Raw genomic sequence first — 26,269 nt, 5'->3', positions numbered from 1 at the left:
ATACTAACAGTTTTCTTTTCTCATATTATTTCTCTCTATATATCTTTTCTCTGTATTGTTCACGTTAACCACATTGTTGTTTTTTTTTTAAATACATAAATACGTAAATATATATGTATATATGTGTGAGTGTATGCATGTGTATGTGGAAGGGTGTTATGTATGTGTATGTTGGTGGTGTGTAAATAAATAATTCATTTCGCTTTGTATACAATTAATTAGGTAGTTTGTTCATTTTCATCGTTTTTGAATAATTGTTTTGGTTTTTGTATTACCTTTTTTTATTATTATTATTATTATTGTAAAATTTAGAATATTTTTCCTTTTTTTTTTGTTTGCAGCACTTGCGGCGTGTGATAAAGAGATATATTCCTTTGCTTTTTTTTCTGTTTCTTGTTCTTTTTTTTTTAGTGTTAATGGAGTGAATGATTATACAAATACATTATAAATATAGATGTATATGGATAGTATGTATAATCATAATTATGATAATAGATAATCAGCTGCCAGTTTATAATCATATGTCTACGGGTACTAACAATACGATAGATTTGGATTTTGTTTGTATTTTTCAAAATACGTATCTGAATATTTTTGAAAAAATTACATCACATCATCCATGTAAAACGGGAGGGATATTTGATTAGGTAGACAGCGGAAGATTGTTGATTTGGGGATTGTCGATAGAGAGGGAAAAAAGTGCTTGGATTGCTTGGGTCATACATAGAGATAAATATATATATTTATGAAGATAATGATCTAATCATCCTCATCGTTGATAGCGGCACTGCTGCGAGAGATCTTCATATAGGCGGCACAGATGCACTCACAAACGAAACGATATTGACTCTGTGAACAAGATGGATGGAAGGATGGTCAGAAATGAAGTAGAAGAGATCGAAACGTGATGTACTTACTACATTTTGAACCATGCAAGCACGCTGATCACGCATGGCGCGCACTATATCCAAAGGATAGACTGGCTCTCGAGCCTCCATTAGGGCCAAGGCTGTGTCCATTAAAATGAGCACACCAGTTCGTCCTATGCCCGCTGAGCAATGCACAATCACAGGTGGATTGGCGGCACTGATGCATCTGTAAGAAACAGCAATATAAATACAATTTTCTCGTTTAGGATCCGTGCATGGCATATCTTACTGATGCACGCTGGTTGACACGGGAGTCTCATCCTCGGGTGTGGCCCCGTTACTGGCGGCACACTTGCGTTCACTCATCAGTCCACCATTCTCATCGGCATCGGCATCCAGTAGACGCACTTGCTTCAGACTCTCCTCAATCTCCTGCAGTAGGGTGCGATTTCTGGCGGTGCGGACACGTTCGGTGAATTCTAAAAACAGATTCGGATCGGAGGGCACACAATGATCCGGCCAGGCTAGATATTGCATGTGATGTATATGTCTCTGTTCGTGCTTATCCTTAAGAACAAATTCACGAAAAACAAAGCTACCCGTCTCATCGGGCTTTTCGCTTAAGCAGCGCACAGAGAAGCCATCGGCTAGCTGGAGCTCTTCGCCGGTTACTGGCCAATATTGATGACACTTTTGGCGGCCGGCCTCCATCACTGTGGTGAGCATGACAAGCAGATGGCTACTCTCCTGTTGGACCATGCGCCAAAAATCCGTTGTCGTACTGGCCAGTGGTCCTTGGGTGGCAATATATCTATTAACCACACCACCTGGAATCTCCATGTTCACATAATTGGCATTGATATAGTCTCCAGTTAGAGAATTGACCAGCGACACTCTGGTGCAGTCATCTAGCATGCATGGGGTAAAGGAATAATTAGAGAATTAACAGGGACCACTTAGGTTGGAATTGGAGTTTACTTACAGGGCGATATGTCACGATAACGATTCTTGGCTGCATTTGCTGGCTTACGTGCCTCGGTAATGGCCAGATCTGGATTCTTGCGATACATTAGCTCATATTGGGCCAGCAGAGCACCAGAGGCCAGACCATCGCTTAAAAGCAACAGACTTTGGGTGAAGAGAGCATCGCCGTCGAGTAGATTCGAATGTGAACCAATCTCATCGCTCTCTGGCACATACTGATACAGGGGCTCTTCTTCTAGCAGCAATGGAGCCGATCTCTGTGGCCGCACTGTGAGCAGAAGCTCACCACTGGCCAGATGACGGCATTCCCGTATCATGGACACCACTTGTTCATGCCTCAAGCCATGCACATCGCGTCCATTGATCATCAGCACCTCGTCTCCCTCACAGACGCGTGGCGTGCAACGATCTGCGGGCGTATTGGGCACCACTTTCGACACCTGAACCGGTAGCCCCAAATCGACGCCACCTTTTACATTGAAACCATAGCGACCTTGTTCATCGGCTTGTAGACGTATTGTTATCAAATCACTACCACTATCCGGCTGCTGAGATTGACCTACAGCATCGGCTATGGTCGTGGGCAGCAAAATGGGACTATGCTGACCCGAACTATATGCCGGCGGCATGGGTGATGGTGATGCCGACTCAAAGCGCCTTGTGCACTGTTCAATAAAACCAACATCCCTAAAAGAGAGATAGAGATGGAAAAAGAGCAAGAGATTAAAAATAAGCAACTAATTAGGAAATAACCAACTCACAATTGTATGTCATATTCATCGCTCTGCTGCTCCCAGGCCTTGCGTGGCATAGATTCCACTTCCTTGGACGTAACCTTGTTGTCATGTGGACGGCTGGTCTTTGTAATGGTCAATATGGTCGATGGCCCTTTACCATTGTGGGAGGCAACGCTCTCTGAGCCACTGCCTCCACTATTAAGCAGTGGGGTGCCACCAGCTGAACTACTGCCAGCCCCACCACCCCCGGCCAGAAGTCGTTTGCTTGGCGAACGTACAAATACCTTATGGATGCGACCACGTTGCTTTGACTCCTGCACCGCCTGGAGCTCTGTTCGGCCGGAATAATAGAATTTACTGCCCAGACTTATATTGAGGAAGCGTGATAGACGATGCGGCCGCTTCAGACGGAAGAAACTATGATGCTCCACACAGGATTTCCATAGGGCCTTGGCATGCTTATGGCTAATCATACCGAAACCCAATAGAGTATCATAATTCTCGCTCGGCTCACGTCTCAATTGTATGAAGAAATCCTTTCGCTTAAACGACACCTTCACCATTTTACTCCACGAGAACGTATTGATGCGCAACGAGTGCTGGAAGACCAACAGTCCGACAGCCGAGACACCCAATTGCAATTCCTTGCCATTCGAATCCGTCGCCTTGTGCAAATCAATTCCATAGAGTTCCAATCGCTTGGCATGCTCCAGATAATTGTATTCCGCATCTGCTGGCAATTGACCACGATGCAGTTTATGCAACTCGCTAACCTTTCGTTCAGCCTCAGCACTCTGCTCCGAAAGCAATTGAAGTTGGCTCAAATAGCCCGCCTGATGTTCCACGGCATTGAAATCGCCCAATTCAGCTAAAGAAGGGGAAACTATTTTTAGTATTTAGGTTCAAGAGAGATCAGGATTAGCTACACTTACACTGCACGGTATAGCTGGCAAGCAGGCACTGGGTATTACTGGAGCAGGGCAACTTGCCCAGCAGAATGTTGCGCTTGATTTGCAAATAGAATTGATATCGTGTGAATTCCTCTTGCAAACGGCTGGGATCGCTTACATAAAACTGAAATGAAAATATATTGAATCGTTCGATTAATGGATGGATAATTCCAAGGTGACTGACTGACATCATTACATACCTTAACCCTAAACTCTAATAATGGAACGGCATCGTTGTCAAGCGAGACGCTGCTGCATTGCTTCTTGAATTGCTTCTGGGCATCGACCCATCTCTGTGAGGAATGAGTTTTTCGAATAGAATTTATCAATCAATCCTATAATAGTCAATCTATGTATCTACTCACCACAACATCACCGGGCTTCTGTGGAAATAATAAACCAAAATAATCCCTTTCGGACAATTCGAGATATTGAAAGACCTGATCTAAAAGCTCAGAGCCTTTCGCACGTTTCTGAAATTGTAGAAAGTGGGATTTGAAAAATATTCAATTAATTTTCTTCTCTCTCGTTTCGAGCCGTCTAATTAGTTGTGTAGGTATGTATACATTTGCTTTTGACTCAGGTTTCATTTGTGAAAGGAATTTGAATTGAATTTCTGGCAACTGAATTTAATTTTTACAATAGAAATTTTACATTGACAACCATAAAAAGTGGCAAAAGCATATTGATTGAAATATTTCGAAAACAAGAACAGATAAATTCCATTTTAACTGCTATCATAACTTTTTCACATTCAATTTATTGGCTGCCAGTTGAGAATAATTCTTCTTAATCAACTGTTTAAACGAAATTATCCACTAATACTTGGATATTATGGAAGAAGTTTGAATTACTTTTTATACCCCTGACACAAAGACAATACGATTTGAAACTAAATAATTCGGTTCGGTATCGGAATCAGATTTCAAAAATCATTCGGAATACAGGCTTCTTTAATTTCGACTTGGTGAATGAATTTTGATTTAGTTTTTTTTTTTCGATTTATTGCTAAAATCCAACAAAATAATTTGTGCAAAGTTTGAGTTTTGAATCTAAAACCTGTTCATCACTGCATAAAGAGCAAAGAGTTTAAATATTAAAATTAACTAAATTTCATTTCTATGACACATTTCTCCTCTAACCCATGCACAGTTGGCAAGTAAAATAACTGAGATACATATATAATGATTAAATTGCATATATGTATGTAATTGTATCTGTCGCTTTTCATCATGAAACAATTTCAATTTGGCAGACAGATTTCAACTTGATCAGCATTTTATTTCAAAGTGAAATTTTTGCTAAAGAAACTCGGCTCAAAAAACAAAAAAAACCAATGCGAATGAAGTGCGTGTCTATCTGATGAATTTTCGACTGTTCCGCTTTACAGATGAAAGTGAAAAACAACAAAAAAATGAATAAACAAACAAACAGAAAAACAAAAGTTTACCACTTTCTATGAATATGCGCATAATCAAGAAGCAAATTGCATACACACACACAAACTATAATTATTATTATTACTATTACTATTTTATGATAAAAAAAAAGGATTATGTTACTCAAGATTAAAGTTAAGTTAGTTAGTTCACCTCGAGCCGAAAGGTGTGCGTGATGTCATCTAGGAATAGGACGGTGACGCATTGCTGCTGCCGTTGTTGGTTTTTCTTGTCGCGCGCCAGGTCTGTGGAGGCACCACGTAGTCGATAGTTTCTGCTTAGATTGCTTAAACGAAAACGCTCAAACATGACCGAACTCCATTCTAATGCCCTTTGGGGTTGCTATCCACATACATATAACTATATTTAAATATATATATGTATATATATATTATTTGGTTGGTGGCTGGCTGGCTTGACTTGGCTTGGCTTGGTTTATGGCTGGCTCGGCTTCTTGTGTTTGTTTATTCGATAAAATTGGCAAGACTTTTATTTTTGGGGGAGCAGAAGGGGCGGTTAACTGTTGGCTGCTTGTTTTGGATGGATCTCTGATTGACGACGGTATTTGAAATTCTGAAAATGAAGAAGACAGAACATATATTTAGTGCACACAGGTGGGAAATTTAATTGTTTGGCGCCTAACGTGGAGGCACTCGCACTCTATGTCACGTAGAGACATTCAAGTGCAATGAATGACTAATAACAACAATAACAATAATGAAATATTTGTCGTTGGTTTTTGGCGGTTTTTCCTCTTTCTCCTTTTCACTCTAACAGATACAGATAACACAAAAAAACTTACTAAAACTTTCAAGACACACACAAAGACACACACACACACACTGTTGCAGCAAATCGTCTTTGTTTAATGATTGATGTGCTCCGTGTAATTGGCTTAAATACTTTTTAAATGATATAAGTATGTAGTGAGTGTGTGTGTGTGTGTGTGTGTATAGGTATGAACTAGTTGTCTATATGTTTGACTATTCCCTTGTTTTGTACCTTTTTTGTTTGACCCGCTCGATGATTAGGTAGTGGTGGTGCGGTGGTGGTTGCTGTGTAAAGTGGGTTAATTCAATTCGCCACTCTTCTTTTGTCTCTTTTGCCTTGTTTTGTTCCTCCCCCCTTTTTAATTCTTATTCGTTTGTGTTATTTGCTTTTAGTTTGGCTTGCTTGGCGGTTTCCGTTTGAACTCGAAATGCAAATTTAAAGTTGAAACGGTTGAAGAAAACTTCTTACAAGATATACAAATTGATTTGAAAATGTTTTCAGTAATAGTTCTAGTAATTTTTCTTCTTCTGCTCTCTCTAATACATTCATGAATGTATCATGAATGTAAATAGTACATGTACAATGACAAAAAGAAAACTACATACATATATTATACATATGTATGTACGTACACACATATGCAGCATGTAGTATATTCTTTATAAATACACAATTTCCTGTCACATTAGCAAAAAAACAACAAAGGGAAACCAAAACGATAACGAACCAACAGCACGATATGAAGAAACAAATAAATAAATGTATGGTTAGTTTCCACGTAAAGATTCAATCGAAAACCCCATATGGTTAGTGGGTTAAACGCCAAGAGAACTCCCCGGCTACCTCGGATAGTCTAACACCCCGCCCCCTCTTCAATCTAAGTCATTGTCTTGACTATTACTTACAATTTGCAGTAATCATTAGCGTAAACATGGCACAAATGCAAATAGCTCAAAGCATATGTACCTAACTATTATGAATGTGTATAATCTATATATATATTATACTTAGAATATTCAACAGGTTGGCACAGAAAAGAAAAGAAGGTTACGTCATCCATTAACTAACTCCTCCCCCACATTGGGTGCCATATTTAGGCGGAAGTCCCAAAGTAGAAACTTGACCATACATATGTACATATGTACATCTATAGAGAGGGAAAGAAACAGAAGATGGGAAAAAGGTTTTCCCCATTATGAAATTGAAAACGAAACGCCACAGAAATATTGAAAGTGTGTGTATTTATGCCTCGGACAGTGAGAAGGCGGATTTTCGAAAAGAATATTCAGTTCGTTGACCGACTTTTTGCAATTTTCCTGTAATGTGATCATTTGTTTAGGTCTATTTTCTCATTGTCAGCTTCCGCGAGGCTCTAACCAATTCAGATTTAGTCTTATGCAAGCAAAAGCAAAAACAAGAATCATCCTATGATGAATGCCAAATAATAAGCAGATCTTGTAAGTCATAATATGATATTTGTATGTACATATGTACCTGTTATTGTTAAAGGATTGTGTGGAAAAAAGATGGGATGACACCATCTTTAAAGCTTATCATCAAATTTTGGAATATGTATTTGTAAGCATATTTTAGCTTTTTTTGGAATGATAATGGACACAGAGACATAGAGGAGCATATTGACAGCTCTAAAAATGTCACAGGCAGAACATCTGGCAACCCTAATCAAAGTCAAATGTTATCATAAAGCTAGAAAGCTTTGCCATAACAACAACGCCAAATTGAATTAAAGAGCCTATAAAAATGAAAATCAATTTTCAATTTGCTACAATTTCATTAAAGGTTCATCAAAATCATTGGGAAATTTTTAAAGGGAGATTGATTTTCCTATATGTACGTACATACATACATATGTATGTATTTATGTACAACTATATCGTGACAGGGACGCATTATTTACATGGCATGCATTTGCATTTGTTTGGTTTTATGTGTGTGTGTATGCAATGGGATTGCTTTTACCGTTATGCGTTAGTCAGGGTTGCCCATGTGTGCAGCACCAAAGAGCAAAAATGGGGAGGGGAAGGAGGATTGAGTTGGGGGCTATTGCGATTGCCTTGAGCTAAACATGAATTGGTAGAATGGGGTTGGGCTGGGGTGAGCTGCTTATCGTTGTTTGCCTTTTAATTTTTATTGCTTCTGGGGGTCTTCTGCGGCACCGGCGGCACAGGCACCGGCACGGCCCCAGACCCAAGACCCGGGCGGCACGCACATGCACACACACAAACATATGTATGTATAGGTTGCACATATGTATTTATGCATACATACATACATACATATGTATACACTGAACAAAATATTAATAAAAACAATCCATAGAGAAATACACAGTAATCGAAATTATCTGCAAGTAATGGTAGGATGTTAAATGGAATTTCGTAGCAAGAGAGTAACTAAAGTAACTAAAAATTCCTAAATCCTAGTAGTAGTTAAATATTAGTATGTTGTATAGAACACATATGAACTTAGTTGATTGGAAATGTGTTTTTTTTTAGTGTATTTAGTGTTCACTCTTCTTTGTTTTTTTTTAAATAAATTGCTAACAAATAATGATAAATTGAATTGAACTGCGAGGAATCAAAGATGAAAGAATGAAGACTAAAGAAAAACAATAAATCGTATCTCTGGCCTTTGCCACTTTCTTCATTACATTGCGTTTCTCGGCTTAAAGCAGCTTGTCTCTATGTGTGCGTGAGTTGTGTCGTTTCGTTGTCTCCCTCGCTCTCTTTCTCTCTCATTATTCAGAAAAGGAAGATGCTGCTGATGCGTTATGCGGGTTAAGTCCAAGGAAGAAACAGAAAAGATAATCATAATAATCAAGAAACAGAATGGGAAAATGAAGGGGCGGGCAGAGACGGCAAGACGGTGACATGTATGTACATACATACATATGTGTATAAATATGTATGTACATACATATACATACATCTACTAGATAACCACTACAAATGCAAAGACTGAAAATCCCAAGTGCAGGGGAAAAAAGAGAGTAGTTGTCACCTTTCTCTCTTTCGCAACACTCACCTCTTCCGTTTTTTTATTTCTTAGTTTTGCCTTTCTCTCTATATGGCTGCACTTGAACACAGTTTTGTGTATATATATTTATAATTTGTTTCACCTTTTTTTCTTTTAGCTTTTAACAAAAATACTAAATATGTTTTACTCACACATAGAGCGAGCCTAAGAACACATACACGGACACATATGCAAGACTTTGTATATAATATAACAACACAGACACAAGCCGCTTGTGTTTGGGGCAAGTCAATGTGAACACAAAAAAACAAAAAAAAAAAAAAAACCAAAACGTAAACAAAATTGTAATAATTAAATTATCAAATTTAATTTATTCAATAGTTTCTCATTATAAACTTTGCTTGAAAGTACTTTACGAACGTGCGAACGAAAAAAACAACTTGTGATTTATTTCAAATTAAAATGTTAAGTGTAGTGTTGGACACAACAGCGATTTTTGTTTTTAACAGAACCCCTGTTTTAACAGATGCGATATCGATTCTTCGATGTTGCCATCATTTTGTACATATCGATAGTTTTTTCGATGACTTCTCGTTGTCTCATCACAAATAGCGAAAAGTAGTGCACGTTCAAAATATTTTCAAAAATACAGAAAAGAGACAGCAAAACAACCATGTGTGTACCACTTCAAAAAACCCTAAAGCCGATGCATAAGATCCTTAAACTTCAAAAATCAACAGGATTTATAGCTACAAGTATTACTTAATAAATAAGCTTGATCAACAATAACAATGACAATTTCTACCAGGTTGTGTGCTTTTTTAACAATAACTGAGAAGATCTCTAACAGTTTGTGGTTTGAAAGTACTTTCTTATTTGATAATTAGGACGAACTTAAAATCGAATATCAATCGAATTTTTGGAACCAACGAATATTACCAAGATTTATAGATGCACTCCTGGTTGGAGATTAATAGAGATTGCTTGCTAACAAATAATTATTATAATATTTAATATTATAATATTTACTAAATATGTATTGCTTATTTAATTCAAAAATTACAAATCGTACATTTCAGGAAATGCATTTGCCTAAAAGGACATCTTGTCAACCAAAAAAATATATTAAATAAAATGAAATGTGCAAAAACGATCATCAAAGTTATTCATGTCAATGGAATAACACGACGAGTTATCGGTTTCGATCAGCTGTTTTTTTTCGCAGATGTGCAAATTTTTGCCCATACCAAGAATATTCGCAATTGTGCCGGGTTAGAGTGTGGATCGAAAGCGGTCTAACAGATTACCAACATTCGATGGTAACACAGTGGAACGATTAAAGTATCTACAAGTATGTACAGTGTTTGTGTATCGAATGCAGAAGCGGGTGGAGTTTAGATAAAAATAATCTTTTCAGAATACCAAACGGAATATCTATTCAACAAGTTGTAAAGGCAAAAAAAATCGTTTATTGTTTATACTTATATATACATATAAAGGCATTCACATTCATTCATGTGCCGCCATTCAAAGAATTTAAAGATATGTACATATGTACATGTTTTTATGTACATTCGAATGTACATACATATGTACATACATATGTTGCTCATCACGTCAATAGCCTTTCATTGTTTAACTACATACATATGTGGAAGATCAAGCACAGATTGACCAAAAATTCCGATTTTTGTCATATTGGGAAATACTTCTTATGAAAGTTTGAGATCGAGGGAAATGGTTAAAACAATTAAAATAATATTAATAATTAAATTTTGGTGTAATCAAAGTTATTCCAATAGGACTGTATTCGGCACAAATATAAAAAAAATGTATTGATTTAAAATTTTCGAATATAGTTTCGGACAAAATTCTATGTTGACTAATTTTAATAATATTTCGGCCAAGTTCTTGTAATTTATCCAAAAGCACAAGTTCATATTTTTAAAATGCTATAATGAAGGTCAGGAAGATTGCGAGTTTAGAAGCTACAAAAAAATTGTTTGGAGGGAAAGTATTTGCGTTAGACATGTGAAGATTTCACATGTGTATACCCTTGCAAAAAGGGTATATTAATTTTGGTCAGAAGTGTGCAACACATTGAAGGAAACATCTACGGCCATATAAAGTAAACATATTCTTAATCAGGACGACGAGACGAGTTCAAATAGCCATGTCCGTCCGCCCGTCCGTCCGTCTCGATCAACGCAAACTCCTCCTAGACCGTTGGAGCTATAGATTTTAAATTTTGCATGTAGGTTTGCATATAATGCAGGGGTTATATATCTCGGATTCAGCCGGATCGGACTACTATAGTTTAGCACCTATTACAGATCTGTGGCAAAGATTAAGATGGGGTGACTATATCATATAGCTCTTATAGGAACGATCGGTGGCAAACACTGACTTTTGTCAATAACTTCGTGCTAAGATTGTAGACCGTTCTCTCGCAAACATTAGACTTTTAAGGTATGTAGGTAAGAAAGTATTAACAAAATACTTGCAAGGGTATACAAACTTTGGCGCGGTCGAAGTAAGCCCCGGCCTTCTGCTTTATTTATCTAATATAAGAGAACACTCACACGCACACACACATATACATATGTATATCTAAATGTGTTCCAAGAATCTATACCACAAGCCAAAATTTAAAAAATACACTAACAGTGAAAACCCGCTATGAAACTTTATGATAAACTTATCAAATCAATTTTTGTGTTAGAGATGCATGGTATTTAATTCATTTAATTTTTTATTTAATAAATAAAAAAGATATATTGACGACATAGACTAGATTCAATTCCTTCCATAGTTAGGAATAATTAAGTTTTTCAGAGAATCAATAAACGTCAATATATGTATGTATATATGTACATATATGTATGTATAACAATCATGTTCTCTTCTGTTTACGGTCTATTAACATTATGAGTGCAAAAAAAGGAAAAATTTATTTTGCAATACAAATTCGATAGTCGCCTATCTCAAACCTTTTTTGCTATAATTTGCTAATCTATTCTCTGCCAAATTTTTATCTTTATAAAACGAAATTCTATTGAATTTAATAATGACTGCCGAATTTATTATTAAAATGTTTTCTTTTTTTTTGGTTTTCGTCGTTAAAAATGGCATGACCTTAATTTAGAACATATGAACATATACATACATATTTGGATATACGTAAGCACACTTATACTATGTATATGTATATATATGTACATTAATTAAATACAAACAAAAAACTGTCTATCACATATCAAACGAGTCAGTTGATCAACGAGAACTTTACGTCATTTTTTTTGGGGGGAATTAATCTGTCAGCAAATTTCTATGAAAACTTTAAGCCGCGAGAAGATCTTGGCTTAAACTAGTTATGAATTCTAAATCGAGCAAACCGTTCGTGTGAGTTGCTAACAAATTTTAGTCACTGAACATTATCATATGAGCAAATGTCTAAGTATATATCTTATCTAATTTCTGTGCAAATTAATGTACAACTCAATGTGATAACAACTCTTCTTGGAACCATTTAACATAATAGAACTGAACGATTGTGTAGAAGATCAACAAGTTTTTCCTATTAAATATATATCTTTCAAATAATATTTGCTTGATTGTCCTGAATTAAATTAATATTAAATATTTTTTCGATATGTATTTGGCTCTTTTTGGGATTTGTAGAATTTTTAAGGAATTATAATCCTGTTTTGCATGGCAAAAGCAGTACCCAGTCCACATCTATGGATTTTTCTTTCCATAAACAACAGCATCCGCCTATACACCGCTTGACAACAGACTATCTTTCCTCCCCTATATAATCGTGTATGAACTTGCGTTTGGATTTTATGGGTGTATTTCGTCGGCTTGATATACTGAAAGATTCTAAATACCATTTTCGGAATGGTTTCTCGAATGAAATTCTTATCAGCAGAGATTAGGTAATTAATTAATGGCTTTTCTTTATTTTCACTTTCGTTCAGTTCGGTTTCGATTGCAGAATTGGGCAAAAGAGACTAGCTTACTTCCGACTATATTTTTTCAAAAAATATCTACATTATCAGCTAAATTTTGTTTACATTGCACAAATGGCAAAGTGGTTTATCATCTGCACTTTGCCAAAAATGCTTTTAGAGTTATCAGAGCGACGTTTCTTTAACATTATTCGTTTTTATACCCTTGCAGAGGGTATTAGAAATTTGGTCAGATGTTTGTAACGCACAGAACGACGAGAAGCTGAATCGATATAGCCATGTCCGTCTGTGCATATCAACTTCACGCTGCCATCTTAAGAGCTATCGGGATGAAACTTGATATTTGAGATACTTATAGCCCGAAGAAGATAAAGTATGAAAATTGTCAGGATCGGACCACTATCTCATAAAGCTATAGAAGAAACATAGATGAAGAAATTGAAGTATCTCTATCAAATTTACTTATTTGATAGTTTTGAATATAAAACATCAGATCCCGATATTTCAAACAGATCGGATGAATAGAACAGAAGTTACAGTCAGTATAAATCGGCTCTGCTCAAATGCCGTCATTGCTTGAAATCCACGGAGCAGCGAAGCACACGCATACAAACACAGACGCAACGATACATAAACTGTATGTATGTATATGCGTGCCAATCGCAGCATGCAGCATGGAAAAGAAGAAAAAGAAATGAGATAAAACATTCCAAATGTTTTGTCTGTGCAGTGACGAATTGAGTTACAACCAGAGGGCCGGGGCTAACTTTGACCGCGTCAAAGTTTGTATACCCTTGCAACTTTTTTGGTAACTCTTTCCTTACCTATTAGCCATCAATGTTGAAGAACGTTTTATCTAAAAAGGCTTATGTTTGCGAAAGAATGGCCTACAATCATAGGAAATAACGAAGATATTGACCAAAGTCACAGTTTTCCACCGATCGTTCCTATGGGAGCTATATGATATAGTCACCCGATCTTGATCAAATTTGGCACAGCCATTAACAGATATACTAAACTAACAAATGTTTAATTTGAAAGCAATCGCGGTAAAAGTAACGAAGTTATTTACAAAAGTCACTGTTTTCGACCGATCGTTCCTATGGGAGCTATATGATATAGTCATCCGATCTTGATCAAATTTGGCACAGTCGTTTGTAAGCGTAATAAACTCTCTAATCTTAAGTTTCACGATAATAACATAGAAAATAACGAAGTTATTGAGAAAAGTCACTGTTCGTGACTTTGGGGATTGTATGGGAGCTATATGATATAGTGGTCCGATCCGGCTGAATCCGAGATATACAACGCCTGCAGTATATACAAGCCTAGGTGCAAAATTTCAGCTCTGTAGCTCTTACGGTCTAGGAGGAGTTTGCGTTGATCCAGACGGACGGACGGACGGACGGACATGGCTAGTTGAACTCGTCTCGTCGTGCTGATCAAGAATATATATACTTTGTATGGTCGGAGATGCTTCGTTCTATGCGTTGCACACTTCTGACCAAAATTAATATACCCTTTTTGCAAGGGTATAAAAAACAAAAAGAGTTTGGAACATGTAAAAATATTACGGCCAAGGACTGCAAGGTTATACATATTAACTACCGTACAGCTTCTTTGATATTTTATCGACAAATTTCATGTTTTCTATACTTGCAGAATACTAAATGAGGATCCTACAATACTCGTTACTCGTTGCAGTTCTTATACTCAATGACTTCTCTGTAGAACTCACAACAGCACTAGACTGTCATTACTATGATACTGTTGACTTAACTGGAATTCAGCCCTTTCCAAATGGATCCTATTTATACGAAAACCTAATTATACCTGCCGAGTTGACCGGTGAATATGATTATAGATTAACGGGGGACGATGATGAAAGAATTGAAGTTGCCAAATATATTCGAGGATGTGCCTGCAGATTAAAGTCCTGTGTGCGATTCTGTTGCCATCACAATCTGATGTTTATGCATGGTGAGTGTATTGGCGACACGGATACGGCATTGGAATATGATCCCTACTTGAATATAACCATGAGTGATGGTCGAGTTGTGGAGAAACATGTCCTCAACGAGTTTATCGTCCAAAGGCATCTTCCGTTGCCTTGTTTCGAAACTGGAACTTATTATCTCGATGATCGCATCGACGGCTATGAGTGGTCGCTGTTTGAAAATGGATCCTTCATACGGACATACGATGGAGTCTCTTTTGACAAGAGGGAATACTGCCTGCAGCCACTTGAGCTACCAAATAATGAAATTCGTCTTGTTCCCCACAATTGCCAAATACCTTCGCAGTCGAATATTTTTGCAAAAATAGGTATTTAAAAGTCTATACTTTTAGGCTTACTCTTTTGTTTTATACTAAAGGAAAGTCAATTAAGTTATTTGGTTACAGTGATTCCCATTTCATTGGTGTCCTTTCTAATAACCATCGCCGTTTACCTATACTTACCGAAGCTACGAAATCTTCATGGCAAATGTTTTGTTTGCTATTTGATTAGCTTGTTCATCGGTTATTCAATGCTTTTACTGGATATATACAAAGCATGTATAAATTACCTTTATTTGTGCTATCTAACCGGTAAGAACTTTTGAATAATATTAACATGTATTTGGCATCAACTCATATTTGGAAATTGTTTCAGGTTATTTGGGATACTTTGGCATCTTGGCCGCCTTCTTTTGGTTGACTGTCATCAGTTTGGATCTGTGGAATTCGTTTCGTGGCACCAACTACAACGTGAATCGTATAACATCAGGACATCGCTTTCTAATCTATAATTTATATGCCTGGGGCATGCCTCTTCTATTGACCATTTTGATTGCTATTCTCGATCAAGTATTATTGGACGTAAACGCAGAAGATCTAACTTGGGTACCCGGAGTGTACTATAGCGGATGCTGGATTAAGAGTATGCCATTTTGATTTTTTACTTGTCTAAGTAAATTATAAATTGCAATTTCTCCCTCTTTAGCTTTTGACTGGTCGGCCATGGTGTATTTTTATGGACCCATGTTGATATTGATCATATTCAACACGCTTCTGTTTATCCAGACTGCTGCACGGATTATGGTGATCAAAAAAAGATATACATACGGTTGTGGAGCGTCAGGATCGTCGTCGTAAAATTAATTCAGAGGAGACGTAAGAGTTTTTATGCAAATTCTAAAAAAAAATGATCCTATTTGTAATGTTCCGGGTCTACAGTTACAGCTTGTTCGTGCGATTGTTTGTCATCATGGGCGTTTCGTGGAGTTTAGAGATCATATCGTATTTGGTTCAACACCATACGGTTTTGAGTTACATCTTTTTAATTTCCGACTACTTCCATTATGCACAGGGTATTGTCATACTTATACTCTTCGTTTTGAAACGAAGTGTTCTGAAACTATTCATAGATCGGTAAGTAAATTGGATTCCATATGCTTATATAAATATTATTCTAAAAGGTCTCTCACAAAAGTGTCACGGGTAGACCCTCTGATGAAGAAATCGATAAATCTGAGGAAGAAATTTCGTTACAAGAGGAAAATAATATTATTTTGTCTTAGGTAAAATATTTCAACAAATTGGTGGCATGTTTTGTTTTTGGTTTTGATAATCGGTTTTTTTATACTAACCTATACTAAATGATGCTTGCATGTAGTAAATAACAGGGAAAATTATGTTGAACTTTATGTGGTTGTGGTGTTATTTGTGTTTGTTTCTTGGATGAAGTCATTGCAATTACAATATAATAATCAAACTTTTTTTCCATTTAGATTCAATGGACAACAGCAAACGCACTCAGCGGCCTTCAAATCTCGTACTGTGGCCAGCACTCATCCACTCCTACTAAGACTTCGTAACAAGTAACTTGAGATCTTATAAGAATACTAAGTTTTCGAATTTAACACAGATTGACATAATAATTTTGTAAAGTAAAAAATGAATGTGTAAAACACAACAATGATTAATAACAAAAAAAGTACTCTGAGTAAATAAAATGTGTTGAATTATTTCTTGGACTGTGAAAGTTCTCGGCGGATATGATAAGGTGCTCGTATAAATAGGATCTATTTGAAAAGGGCTGAATGCCAGTTAAGTCAACAGTGCATGTTGTTGACAATAAGGTTTTTTTTTATTATTATATATACATATATACTATGATAAATAGTCTGGTGAAGAAGAAAAATAAAAATAAAAACAAACCACATTACCTTAATTAATAGTAATTCTAGACACATGAAGATATAAATTATATTAAGTTAGACTTAAAAACTAAGAATAGACGCGATTGGGATTAACTTGGGAATGGGTTTAAATGAATTCATAGCTGCCATCATCGAAATTTCGATTGCCAACCATGGGAGCTCCCCCGCCTATTTGATTTGGATTCTGTCCACCCATTTGTGGGCGAAACTGATTGCCTGGCGTTGTCTGATGTTGAAGCAATTGACGCAGGCCGGGATTATTGCTCATCATTGGGCGTACCATACGTTGTTGTTGTTGCTGCTGCTGCATGGCAGCCACATTTGGTGGTACTTGTTGCAGTTGTTGTTGCAGATTGGGATTGGGTACACCGAGAGGCATGCGTTGCTGTTGTTGTTGCTGCTGCTGTTGCATCATATTCATTTGTTGCATTTGTTGTGCTTGTTGCATGCCACCGGGACCACCTGGTCCACCTCCGCCCATTTGCATATTTAATTGATATTGATTATAATGTTGTTGCTGCTGGGAGTTATCCTGTTGCATTTGCTGCTGTTGTTGTTGTTGTTGTTGCTGCTGCTGTTGAAGCTCCATCGGTGATTTGCCCTGTTGCTGCTGTTGTTGTTGCTGCTGCTGCTGTTGTTGCTGTTGCAGAATTTGTTGTTGTTGCTGTTGCATATTCCCATGCGATTGCTTTTGCTGTATAACCTTACGCAATCTTTCCACAAACATTGTTTGATTATTTGGTATGAAACCCAAAAAAGCATTCCGATCTGGTGTATAGAGTAGAATGAGCACCGTAATTTCGCAAGCCGGCGTATTGGGTAGCGAGGAAAAGTGTACGCAGCCAGCAAATCCAGAGGTCATCATTTTTGCCAATGAATCGAGAGCCTCGCCCGGTGTTGGACGAAAAACTACCATTTTCGAGTCTTTCAGGAACTGTCCCCCAATATTGCCCACAAGATGTTTGGGCACTAGTTGCATCAGAAGTTTTGGTGGCCAATTCTCAGCCTTTATTTCGGGTTCGCCGTCCTTGATATTGGTGCAAACCGTGCACTGAAGCGTATGTGGTATCTTTTTGTTGATCATTTTTCGCTTTCTCTGACCATTCGAGTACACCGGTCCATATCTTTTCTCGCAAAGAGGCCTGCTCTTGGGGATTTCCTTGTTGTTGTTGAGGATTAACCTGTTGCTGCTGCTGTTGTTGTTGTTGCTGCTGCTGCTGAGGATTTGTTTGCTGCTGTGGTCCTACCTGAGGATTGGGCATATTTCCAGCGTTTGATACCACTGGCATCATATTATTGTTAGCATTGGCATTAACTTGTTGTTGTTGTTGCTGCTGCTGCTGTTGTTGTTGCTGCTGTTGTTGTTGTTGCTGTGCCAGTTGTTGCTGAAGTTGGAATTGCTGCTGCTGATTAAGCATTTGTAATCGTTGTTGTTGCTGCTGCTGCTGCAAAGTATTAACCTGATTGGGCGGAGCATTTATACGGGAAATTAAAGCGGAATTTGGATTCTGTTGTTGTTGCTGCTGTTGCTGTTGTTGTTGCTGCTGTGGTTGCATAGGCATTCCGACTCCGACACCAACACCAACACCAACGCCCACACCACCACCACCTTGGACAGGCCCTTGCATAAATGGTGGGCGTGGTTGCCCCGGTTGATTCGCATACATCCAGCGATTTTGTTGGAAATTTGGATTTTGTGGGACAAATTGATTTTGCTGCTGCATCATTTGTTGTTGCTGTTGCTGCTGTTGTTGTTGTTGTTGCTGCTGCTGCTGCTGTTGTTGGGCAACCATTACAGCTTGAGCATTAGGATTAGATGTTTGCTGTTGCATTGGATTCATATTCATTAACGGTTGTTGCTGTTGCTGTTGCTGCTGTTGAGCTGGTGATGTATCCATGGGCATATTTTGACCAGTTTGCTGTTGCCCACTTGGATTCTGTTGTTGCTGTTGTGTGGGATTCGGAGCCACCATGCTACTTGGACTTGGAGCTCGCTCCTTCAAGCTATAGCCCTTGAGAAGAACCAAATGTCTTAGATTTTTAGCATAATTCTTGCTGGTTATAGGTTGATCCCCATCCGCTTTCATAAAAAGCTTAAACAACACTGGCATCTTACGTGGTGCAATAATGGACAAGTTGATTTTTCGTTCATGAAACAAACCTGCCAATTGTTCACAAGATTTGCCCATAAATTTCCACGACTCCATTACTGGCATCTGGTAAGGTGGACTGTTTGCAATGCAAATGCAATGACGCTGTACATTCGGTTGTTCCATCAGCATGCGTTGCCGTTGCTCGCTTATATCCTCGAAACATCCATGGGCAGCGGCGAATCCCTCTGCCATATGGGCACACGACTCCATGCCCCCGCCCACCAATGGCAGACGTTCGATGGTCTCCATAACCTTTTGCGGCTGCACAAAGGGCCCGTACGTGGCGCACAAAGGCTCCAACAGATTCGAGGCGCTTTTGTATATAACGACGCCATAGAGAGTGGCAAAGCGATCTGCAATCAAATATTCCCGCTCATCGATCGATCCCTGAGTAAAATGCTCCAGTGTTGGCAGTATATAATTCGTCTTCAGCTCATTGATATAGGCTCCATTTATGGCGCTGCTCTCAATCACGAAAACCACATCGGCGAGAGATTCTTGGTTGGAGGACGGGGCGGAGAGATTACCATGACGCTGATTACCCAGACTTTTGGCCAGTCCACTTAATCCATGCTGCTGGGAAGGATCAGTCTGCTGTTGTTCCATCATTTTGTTTTCAACAAAACCAGTGTGACCATGTGATCGACGGCCTCCTTGCCAAAACTAAAAATTCTAGTGTGACCATTCTTGTCTTACTTATTCGATTATTTATTCGATTATTTATTCGATCAAATATTCGTTCTCCCATCTGCAGCTGGCCATTTCCCGCGCACTCTCTCTCGTTAAAAAAAAAACAACTACAACAAATATTCAACTGTAAACAAACTGCGCTTGCATTTGCTTGTGTGCGTGAATGTAAGGCTAGAGTTTAAATTTAAAAGAAAAATAAAAGTAACAACTGAAAAATAAGAGAAGAACAAAAGAAGGGCCAGTCAACGATTGGGCATGAAAGGAATAAATATGCTGCAACCACAACAACAGCCAACATTGGCAGGGAAAAGGTTCCCAGTATTCCGGTCCAGTAAATGCAACAGAGCAGATAATCAACACAGCTGCAGCTGATGAAGACCCGACTAAGTAGCCCCAAAATATGTTTCGAATTGTCCAGTGTGTGGTCATACAAACGGTGAAGAATGGTCAAGAAATCATCTCTATTCTCATTAATAATACTAAATGGCCAGATATTTAGAGCTCCACAGCAGCAACAACAACAGGTGTGTATGTACATTTATACATACAGTTGAACAAAAAAACCACTTGCTGAGGTAATGATCAAGGATTCCCTAGGCTTATTTTAAGGTTCTAGGAACATGGAATACGTTTTGAACGTAAAATACTTTCACTAATGGAAGCATAAAAAATTCTATCAAAACCAACGTTTTCAAAGATTTTACAAAAACCTTGATATACCAAAAATACCCGAAACTAAAAATAGCACCACTTGCAGTATTTTGCAAAATACCGTAAATTCGCAGAATTGCATACAAAAACACATATTTAACAGTCCCTGGTTCAAAGTCGATTTAAAGGCAACAGACTACAAAATATCCGAGACTTTAGATATAATGGGTCGGGAAAACACTGCCCCGGAAAAAGCGAAACGTCATCCAAAACCAGGTTTTGGAAAAAACGGGTCTTGAAGATGGAAAACTGGTTGGTACTTCCAACAGAGTGATCCGAATAGCGATCTATTTGAAACAGAAGCCTTCAACTCGCAACGAAAGCCAAGACTGAAGCAGCAAGAAGTCGGTCCCTTAATGCGAGAGCAATAAGGATTCTTTTAAGGCTCTAACAGATCTTAAAAGGACTTTAAGCCCCAAACTAGGGTCCAAATTGTTCGCAACTACCTCCGGAAGATCAATTCAAAAGATTCCAGTCGAAGAAAGCCTCCACTTTGAACGCAGACAAATGCCAATCGCCTTAAGTTGGTCAAAGATCATGAGAACTGGCTTGTCCGAAACTGGAGGAACGTACAATGGACTGATGAAAATAAAATTGTAAAATATCGTAGAAAAGGCTATAGACCATACCTCTGGCGTCCACAGAACCTGGAATTCAACCCAAATTCACCCTAGAGTCTAGAATCAGTGTCATTGGTATGGGGCTGTTAGTCTTATTATGGTGTCGGTTACATATCAGTCCACAAATCGATTATGGATCGCAAGTTCATGTAAATCTCTTGTAGACGGTGTTGCCACTATACGCTGAGGAAAAAACAGCCAATATGACCCTTCAACAGGACATCAGCCCAAAGCACACCAGTAAGAAAGCCAGAAGTGGTGCTTAGCGAATTATCTGAATGTAATTGAGTGGCTGGGACAGTCACCAGACCAAAATCCGTTGAAAATCTTTGGTCTGATATTAAAAAAGCAGTTGCTGTTTCATTACCAACAAAAATTGAGAAGTTTTGGGAAGTAATCCAAGAGTCCCGGGCAAAAATAACGGTCAAATGCTGTCAAGACCTGGTTGACTCAATACTAGGACGATGGCTGCGGTTATTGCCAATAAGGGCAATGCAACAAAGTAAAAAGTTTATTATTTAATACTATTTGTAATATCTGATCATAACTTGTTAATGAATTTTGTTTTTTTTTTTTTTTTTTTTTTTTTTTTAAAAAATATTAAAAAAGGTGTTTTTTTTTTAGTTTCGGGTATTTTTGAGTATATCAAGGTTTTTGTAAAAATCTTTGAAAACGTTGGTTTTGATAGAATTTTTTCTGCTTTCATTAGTAGAAAGTATTTTACGTTCAAAAACATATTCACATGTTCCTAGAACCTTAAAATAAGCCTAGGGAATCCTTTGAATACATTACCTCAGCAAGTGGTGCTATTTTTAAGTTCGCAGCTGTACATATGTATGTACCTATGTACAAATGTATGTACATATGTGATTCCTAAGTGTGTTTGTCTGATCTTCAAAGCTAAAGTCCTAAAAGTTACTTTAGCTTTGAAGATCAGACAAAGTTACTTAGTCTTTTTTTGTGGCGAAATCCGGTTCCAACTGAAACGGTAATCTACTTATATCATAAATGCATATACCATTGAAACAATCAATCAATATGTTATAAATATATGTATGTACATCAACCGATCCAAGTTTCATATAAACAAAACTTTTAAAAATTGTTCAGCGACTAAACCAAATTTGATTAAGTCCAGAATATGTGTGTATATAACATAGCTCACATAAAAACGATTGATTCAATAAATAATTTTGGTCAGAAAAAAATTATTTTGAATGCGTTTAGCAGATTAAAATTAAAGCATATAATTCAGCTGAGAATAATTCGAATAAAATCGGACATATATATATACGATACGATATAAATAGCTCTCAAAAAAATTATATACAAACTTTGCCAAGGTCCTCTGGATATTATTATTTGTGTTTTATTTCTGTTTCATGGCGTTACCCTTATCAAACAATATGCAATCGCTTTCTATATGTATGTATGTATATGTATGTACATAGCCACTTACATGCACATTCTAAAGATTAAATTCTAACAAGAACTGAGTAAAGCATTTAATATTTGGTTCATGATAATATAGCAAAAGAAATAAGCATGCTTTGGTACTTTTTTAAAGGATCTACCATAATAAGCTTTAGTTAAAATTAGAAATGGGTACTAACCTGGTTTGTGAGGCAGGGCCTAGGTGTTGATATGGTGAAATTTTGGGCCATTTGTAAATTGATCCTTTGTTTCTTTTTGGCACAAGCCCGTGGGCTATGGTGCTCAGTATGACCCATAGTCATCGCTAGTCGCAAACCGAGACTTTTGAAGGGCTTTGAAAGAATAATAAAATAATGAAATGTGTTAGGCTCAATATTTCAAGCTATTTAATCACTAAAGGCGATGGCAATTTATGCTTTTGCAGCTTCAGAATTCTACGATACAGTGAACACATAAGACCGCTGCCGCGATAAACGAATGAATCAATTCAAAGTAAATACATATGTAATCATAGCATTAGTAACATTTCAAAATGAAAGTCAGTTTATGACAAACGGTTGAACTCAACGCACTTAAGCCAAAAGAAAATTCAGTAAAGCAAATCATTTGTATAAGGTCGAAAATTCAAGTTCTAGATGATCAAGATTATTGAATCACATTATAGGATTATATGATATAGATATACCACAATGCTGATTACGCACAAAAGAGTACTATCAGTTGTTATATTAATAATGCTCTCCACAGCTGATCTAGCTTGGTCTCAACTAGACTGTCATTACTATGATACTGTTGACTTAACTGGAATTCAGCCCTTTCCAAATGGATCCTATTTATACGAAAACCTAATTATACCTGCCGAGTTGACCGGTGAATATGATTATAGATTAACGGGGGACGATGATGAAAGAATTGAAGTTGCCAAATATATTCGAGGATGTGCCTGCAGATTAAAGTCCTGTGTGCGATTCTGTTGCCATCACAATCTGATGTTTATGCATGGTGAGTGTATTGGCGACACGGATACGGCATTGGAATATGATCCCTACTTGAATATAACCATGAGTGATGGTCGAGTTGTGGAGAAACATGTCCTCAACGAGTTTATCGTCCAAAGGCATCTTCCGTTGCCTTGTTTCGAAACTGGAACTTATTATCTCGATGATCGCATCGACGGCTATGAGTGGTCGCTGTTTGAAAATGGATCCTTCATACGGACATACGATGGAGTCTCTTTTGACAAGAGGGAATACTGCCTGCAGCCACTTGAGCTACCAAATAATGAAATTCGTCTTGTTCCCCACAATTGCCAAATACCTTCGCAGTCGAATATTTTTGCAAAAATAGGTATTTAAAAGTCTATACTTTTAGGCTTACTCTTTTGTTTTATACTAAAGGAAAGTCAATTACATACGTTATTTGGTTACAGTGATTCCCATTTCATTGGTGTCCTTTCTAATAACCATCGCCGTTTACCTATACTTACCGAAGCTACGAAATCTTCATGGCAAATGTTTTGTTTGTTTTTTGATTAGCTTGTTCATCGGTTATTCAATGCTTTTACTGGATATATACAAAGCATCTATAGAACACTTTTATTTGTGCTATCTAACCGGTAAGAACTTTTGAATAATATTAACATGTATTTGGCATCAACTCATATTTGGAAATTGTTTCAGGTTATTTGGGATACTTTGGCATCTTGGCCGCCTTCTTTTGGTTGACTGTCATCAGTTTGGATCTGTGGAATTCGTTTCGTGGCACCAACTACAACGTGAATCGTTTAACATCAGGACATCGCTTTCTAATCTATAATTTATATGCTTGGGGCATGCCTCTTCTATTGACCATTTTGATTGCTATTCTGGATCAAGTATTATTGGACCCAAGCGCAGAAGATCTCACTTGGATACCCGGAGTGTATTATAGCGGATGCTGGATTAAGAGTATGTCATTTTGATCTTCAACTAGTCTAGCAAAATTTTTTAATTGTAATTTTTTAATTTTTTAGCTTTTGACTGGTCGGCCATGGTGTATTTTTATGGACCCATGTTGATATTGATCATATTCAACACAACTTTATTCATACTAGTTGCTGTTCAGATAGTCAAAGTCAAAAAGGAACTATATAACATAGTGCAGCGTCAGGAGCGAAAGCAAAAACTGAACTCTGATAAGCAGAAGTAAGGAATTCGAATAATTGATTGTTAAAAACTCTTATAACGTTGTTTCTTCCAACAGTTATAGTTTCTTCTTACGTTTGATCATTATAATGGGAATTTCTTGGAGTTTCGAAATAGTTTCATATTTTGCTGCAAATGATTCTCTGTGGAAGCGCGTCCTCCTGAGTGCCGACTTTTTCCATTATTCTGAGGGATGGATCATTTTGATATTCTTTGTATTGAAGCCAAATATTTATCACGCATGTCTTGCTCGGTATGTTTTTGTTTTAAGCACACGAAAATCCTTTTATTGATGTTATTCTCATTTTAGAATCCGGGGAAATGATTCCCAAGGTGCAACATCGTTTCCATCTAGTCGCAGTCTCTTGAAGAAGAAATCAACTACAACACACAAAGAGTCATCTGTGTGACAAAGAAAGTACTTTAAATTACTTACGCGATTCATAAGATGGCTGAATACCAAATACATTAAATATTTTACTTAAATTTTTAGTTTAGTTTATTTGTATTCGGTTCTGGATTAACCCAGCCTGTAGCAGCAATCTAAAACCCTTAATATACTTAAGTTTTCGGATGGATATTGTAAATTAGAATATCACTTTCCAATGTTGAAGTTAGAATATAAATGAAAATCGGTCAAAAACGATCAAACAATCGACGCTGAAAGATCTCTGCTCAACATTTTAGAACAAAGCGATTATGAAATGAATCGCCTTAACAACCACCTTGAAATCGTCTATGGAAATATCTAAAGGTGTCAGGTGTGGAAAACAATATTGTCTAAAATGGACTACGAAACAAAACTGATGTATTTGATGCCGCTTTAACCAGGATATACCACACTAACCCACTATAGTACGGTAGTCTTAATGGTTTAGAAGGAGTTTGCTCTTATCCGATTAAACGAACGGACAGGTAAAGGTATTTCTCCTGAGGACGTGGATACAATAATTGGAAACTACATCCGCAATTTGATAACGAAGAAAAACATATTCCTTACCATAAAAAATTCAACATCTTTTGGAGCATTTTCCAAGTCTTTTGTTCCGTAAAGGCCGCCAGCAGTCCAACTGTGTCTTCTTAGACGTTCAATCCTAGACAATAGTAACGTTTATAGTAGTTCCAGGTAGGCGCAGGTTGTTTTGTCTTGGCGTGGCGTCTGGCATACTTGTGTAAGGACGCAGAGCCAACTGTGTCAAGTGTGGTCCGAGGATGAATAATGTTTAGCCGTCACGATCAATTGAAAATATTTTGATGTGGATTGAGTTAGACGACTTATTTATTTATTTAATTGACTAACCTTAAACCTTTCACGCAATATTTTGCTCACTAGTCCGATAGGTGTATAAAAGGAGCTCTTCGACACTGAAATCAACAGAATTCACTTGGAAAATGGAAAAGTTACTACAACATATAATGCCCTCTGATGTAACTGGGGGCAGAATCGGTTCCATTGAGTTAAATGTTTTCTTAGCTCAATTGATGGGTTTGCCTCTAACAGGACTAAGGCCCGAGACTCAAAGGGAGCGTTGGGGAAGTTTTGTTTTAAGTATTTTCG

The 26,269-nt window shown here is 37.4% G+C and overlaps 3 protein-coding genes across 7 annotated transcripts; 1 reads left to right on the top strand and 2 right to left on the bottom strand.

Annotated features, from left to right (window-relative positions):
- Positions 1-203: 203 nt before the first annotated feature.
- Positions 204-15,318, bottom strand: Ptpmeg (protein tyrosine phosphatase Meg). 5 transcript variants are annotated; one of them, XM_068286238.1, is made up of 10 exons: positions 15,179-15,318; positions 5,133-5,552; positions 3,906-4,013; positions 3,741-3,833; positions 3,523-3,664; positions 2,615-3,458; positions 1,852-2,540; positions 1,159-1,777; positions 918-1,095; positions 204-849 (listed from the first exon to the last, which is right to left on the bottom strand). In XM_068286238.1, the coding sequence occupies exons 2-10, from the start codon at positions 5,286-5,288 to the stop codon at positions 760-762; spliced, it is 2,919 nt and encodes a 972-aa protein (XP_068142339.1). In that variant the 5' UTR covers positions 5,289-5,552; positions 15,179-15,318; the 3' UTR covers positions 204-759. The 5 variants fall into 5 exon arrangements, with proteins under 5 accessions (XP_068142339.1, XP_068142340.1, XP_068142338.1 ...); XM_068286239.1 differs by lacking the exon at positions 15,179-15,318 and adding an exon at positions 8,939-9,200; XM_068286237.1 differs by lacking the exon at positions 15,179-15,318 and adding an exon at positions 8,796-9,199.
- LOC137574024 (uncharacterized) lies at positions 9,994-25,365 on the top strand. The gene is made up of 13 exons (XM_068286129.1): positions 9,994-10,098; positions 14,381-15,043; positions 15,122-15,307; positions 15,372-15,638; positions 15,702-15,849; positions 15,935-16,129; positions 16,489-16,578; positions 23,208-23,875; positions 23,958-24,143; positions 24,208-24,474; positions 24,540-24,711; positions 24,770-24,964; positions 25,022-25,365. The coding sequence occupies exons 2-13, from the start codon at positions 14,389-14,391 to the stop codon at positions 25,119-25,121; spliced, it is 3,129 nt and encodes a 1,042-aa protein (XP_068142230.1). The 5' UTR covers positions 9,994-10,098; positions 14,381-14,388; the 3' UTR covers positions 25,122-25,365.
- LOC137574118 (mediator of RNA polymerase II transcription subunit 25-like) lies at positions 16,826-19,723 on the bottom strand. The gene is given in 2 exon segments (XM_068286242.1): positions 16,826-17,992; positions 17,994-19,723. Coding segments are annotated over 2 exon segments (2,655 nt in total). The 5' UTR covers positions 19,683-19,723; the 3' UTR covers positions 16,826-17,026.
- Positions 25,366-26,269: the final 904 nt, after the last annotated feature.

This window comes from Drosophila tropicalis, unplaced genomic scaffold (assembly GCF_018151085.1).
Source record: "Drosophila tropicalis isolate 14030-0801.00 unplaced genomic scaffold, ASM1815108v1 contig_443, whole genome shotgun sequence".
Lineage (NCBI taxonomy): Eukaryota > Metazoa > Arthropoda > Insecta > Diptera > Drosophilidae > Drosophila > Drosophila tropicalis.
This window is presented reverse-complemented; position numbering and strand designations above follow the sequence as displayed.

Bases quoted from the DNA above. Each gene is read 5' to 3' on its own strand.
- Ptpmeg (XM_068286238.1), bottom strand. From the start codon at position 5,288: ATGTTTGAGCGTTTTCGTTTAAGCAATCTAAGCAGAAACTATCGACTA. The intron at 4,014-5,132 runs GTGAACTAACTA...CTACAATTTCAG, and splicing joins CGCACACCTTTCGGCTCGAG to AAACGTGCGAAAGGCTCTGA. The intron at 850-917 runs GTAAGTACATCA...TCTTGTTCACAG, and splicing joins CTTGCATGGTTCAAAATGTA to AGTCAATATCGTTTCGTTTG.
- LOC137574024 (XM_068286129.1), top strand. From the start codon at position 14,389: ATGAGGATCCTACAATACTCGTTACTCGTTGCAGTTCTTATACTCAAT. The intron at 15,308-15,371 runs GTAAGAACTTTT...AAATTGTTTCAG, and splicing joins TTATTTGTGCTATCTAACCG to GTTATTTGGGATACTTTGGC. The intron at 16,130-16,488 runs GTAAGTAAATTG...TTTTCCATTTAG, and splicing joins CTGAAACTATTCATAGATCG to ATTCAATGGACAACAGCAAA.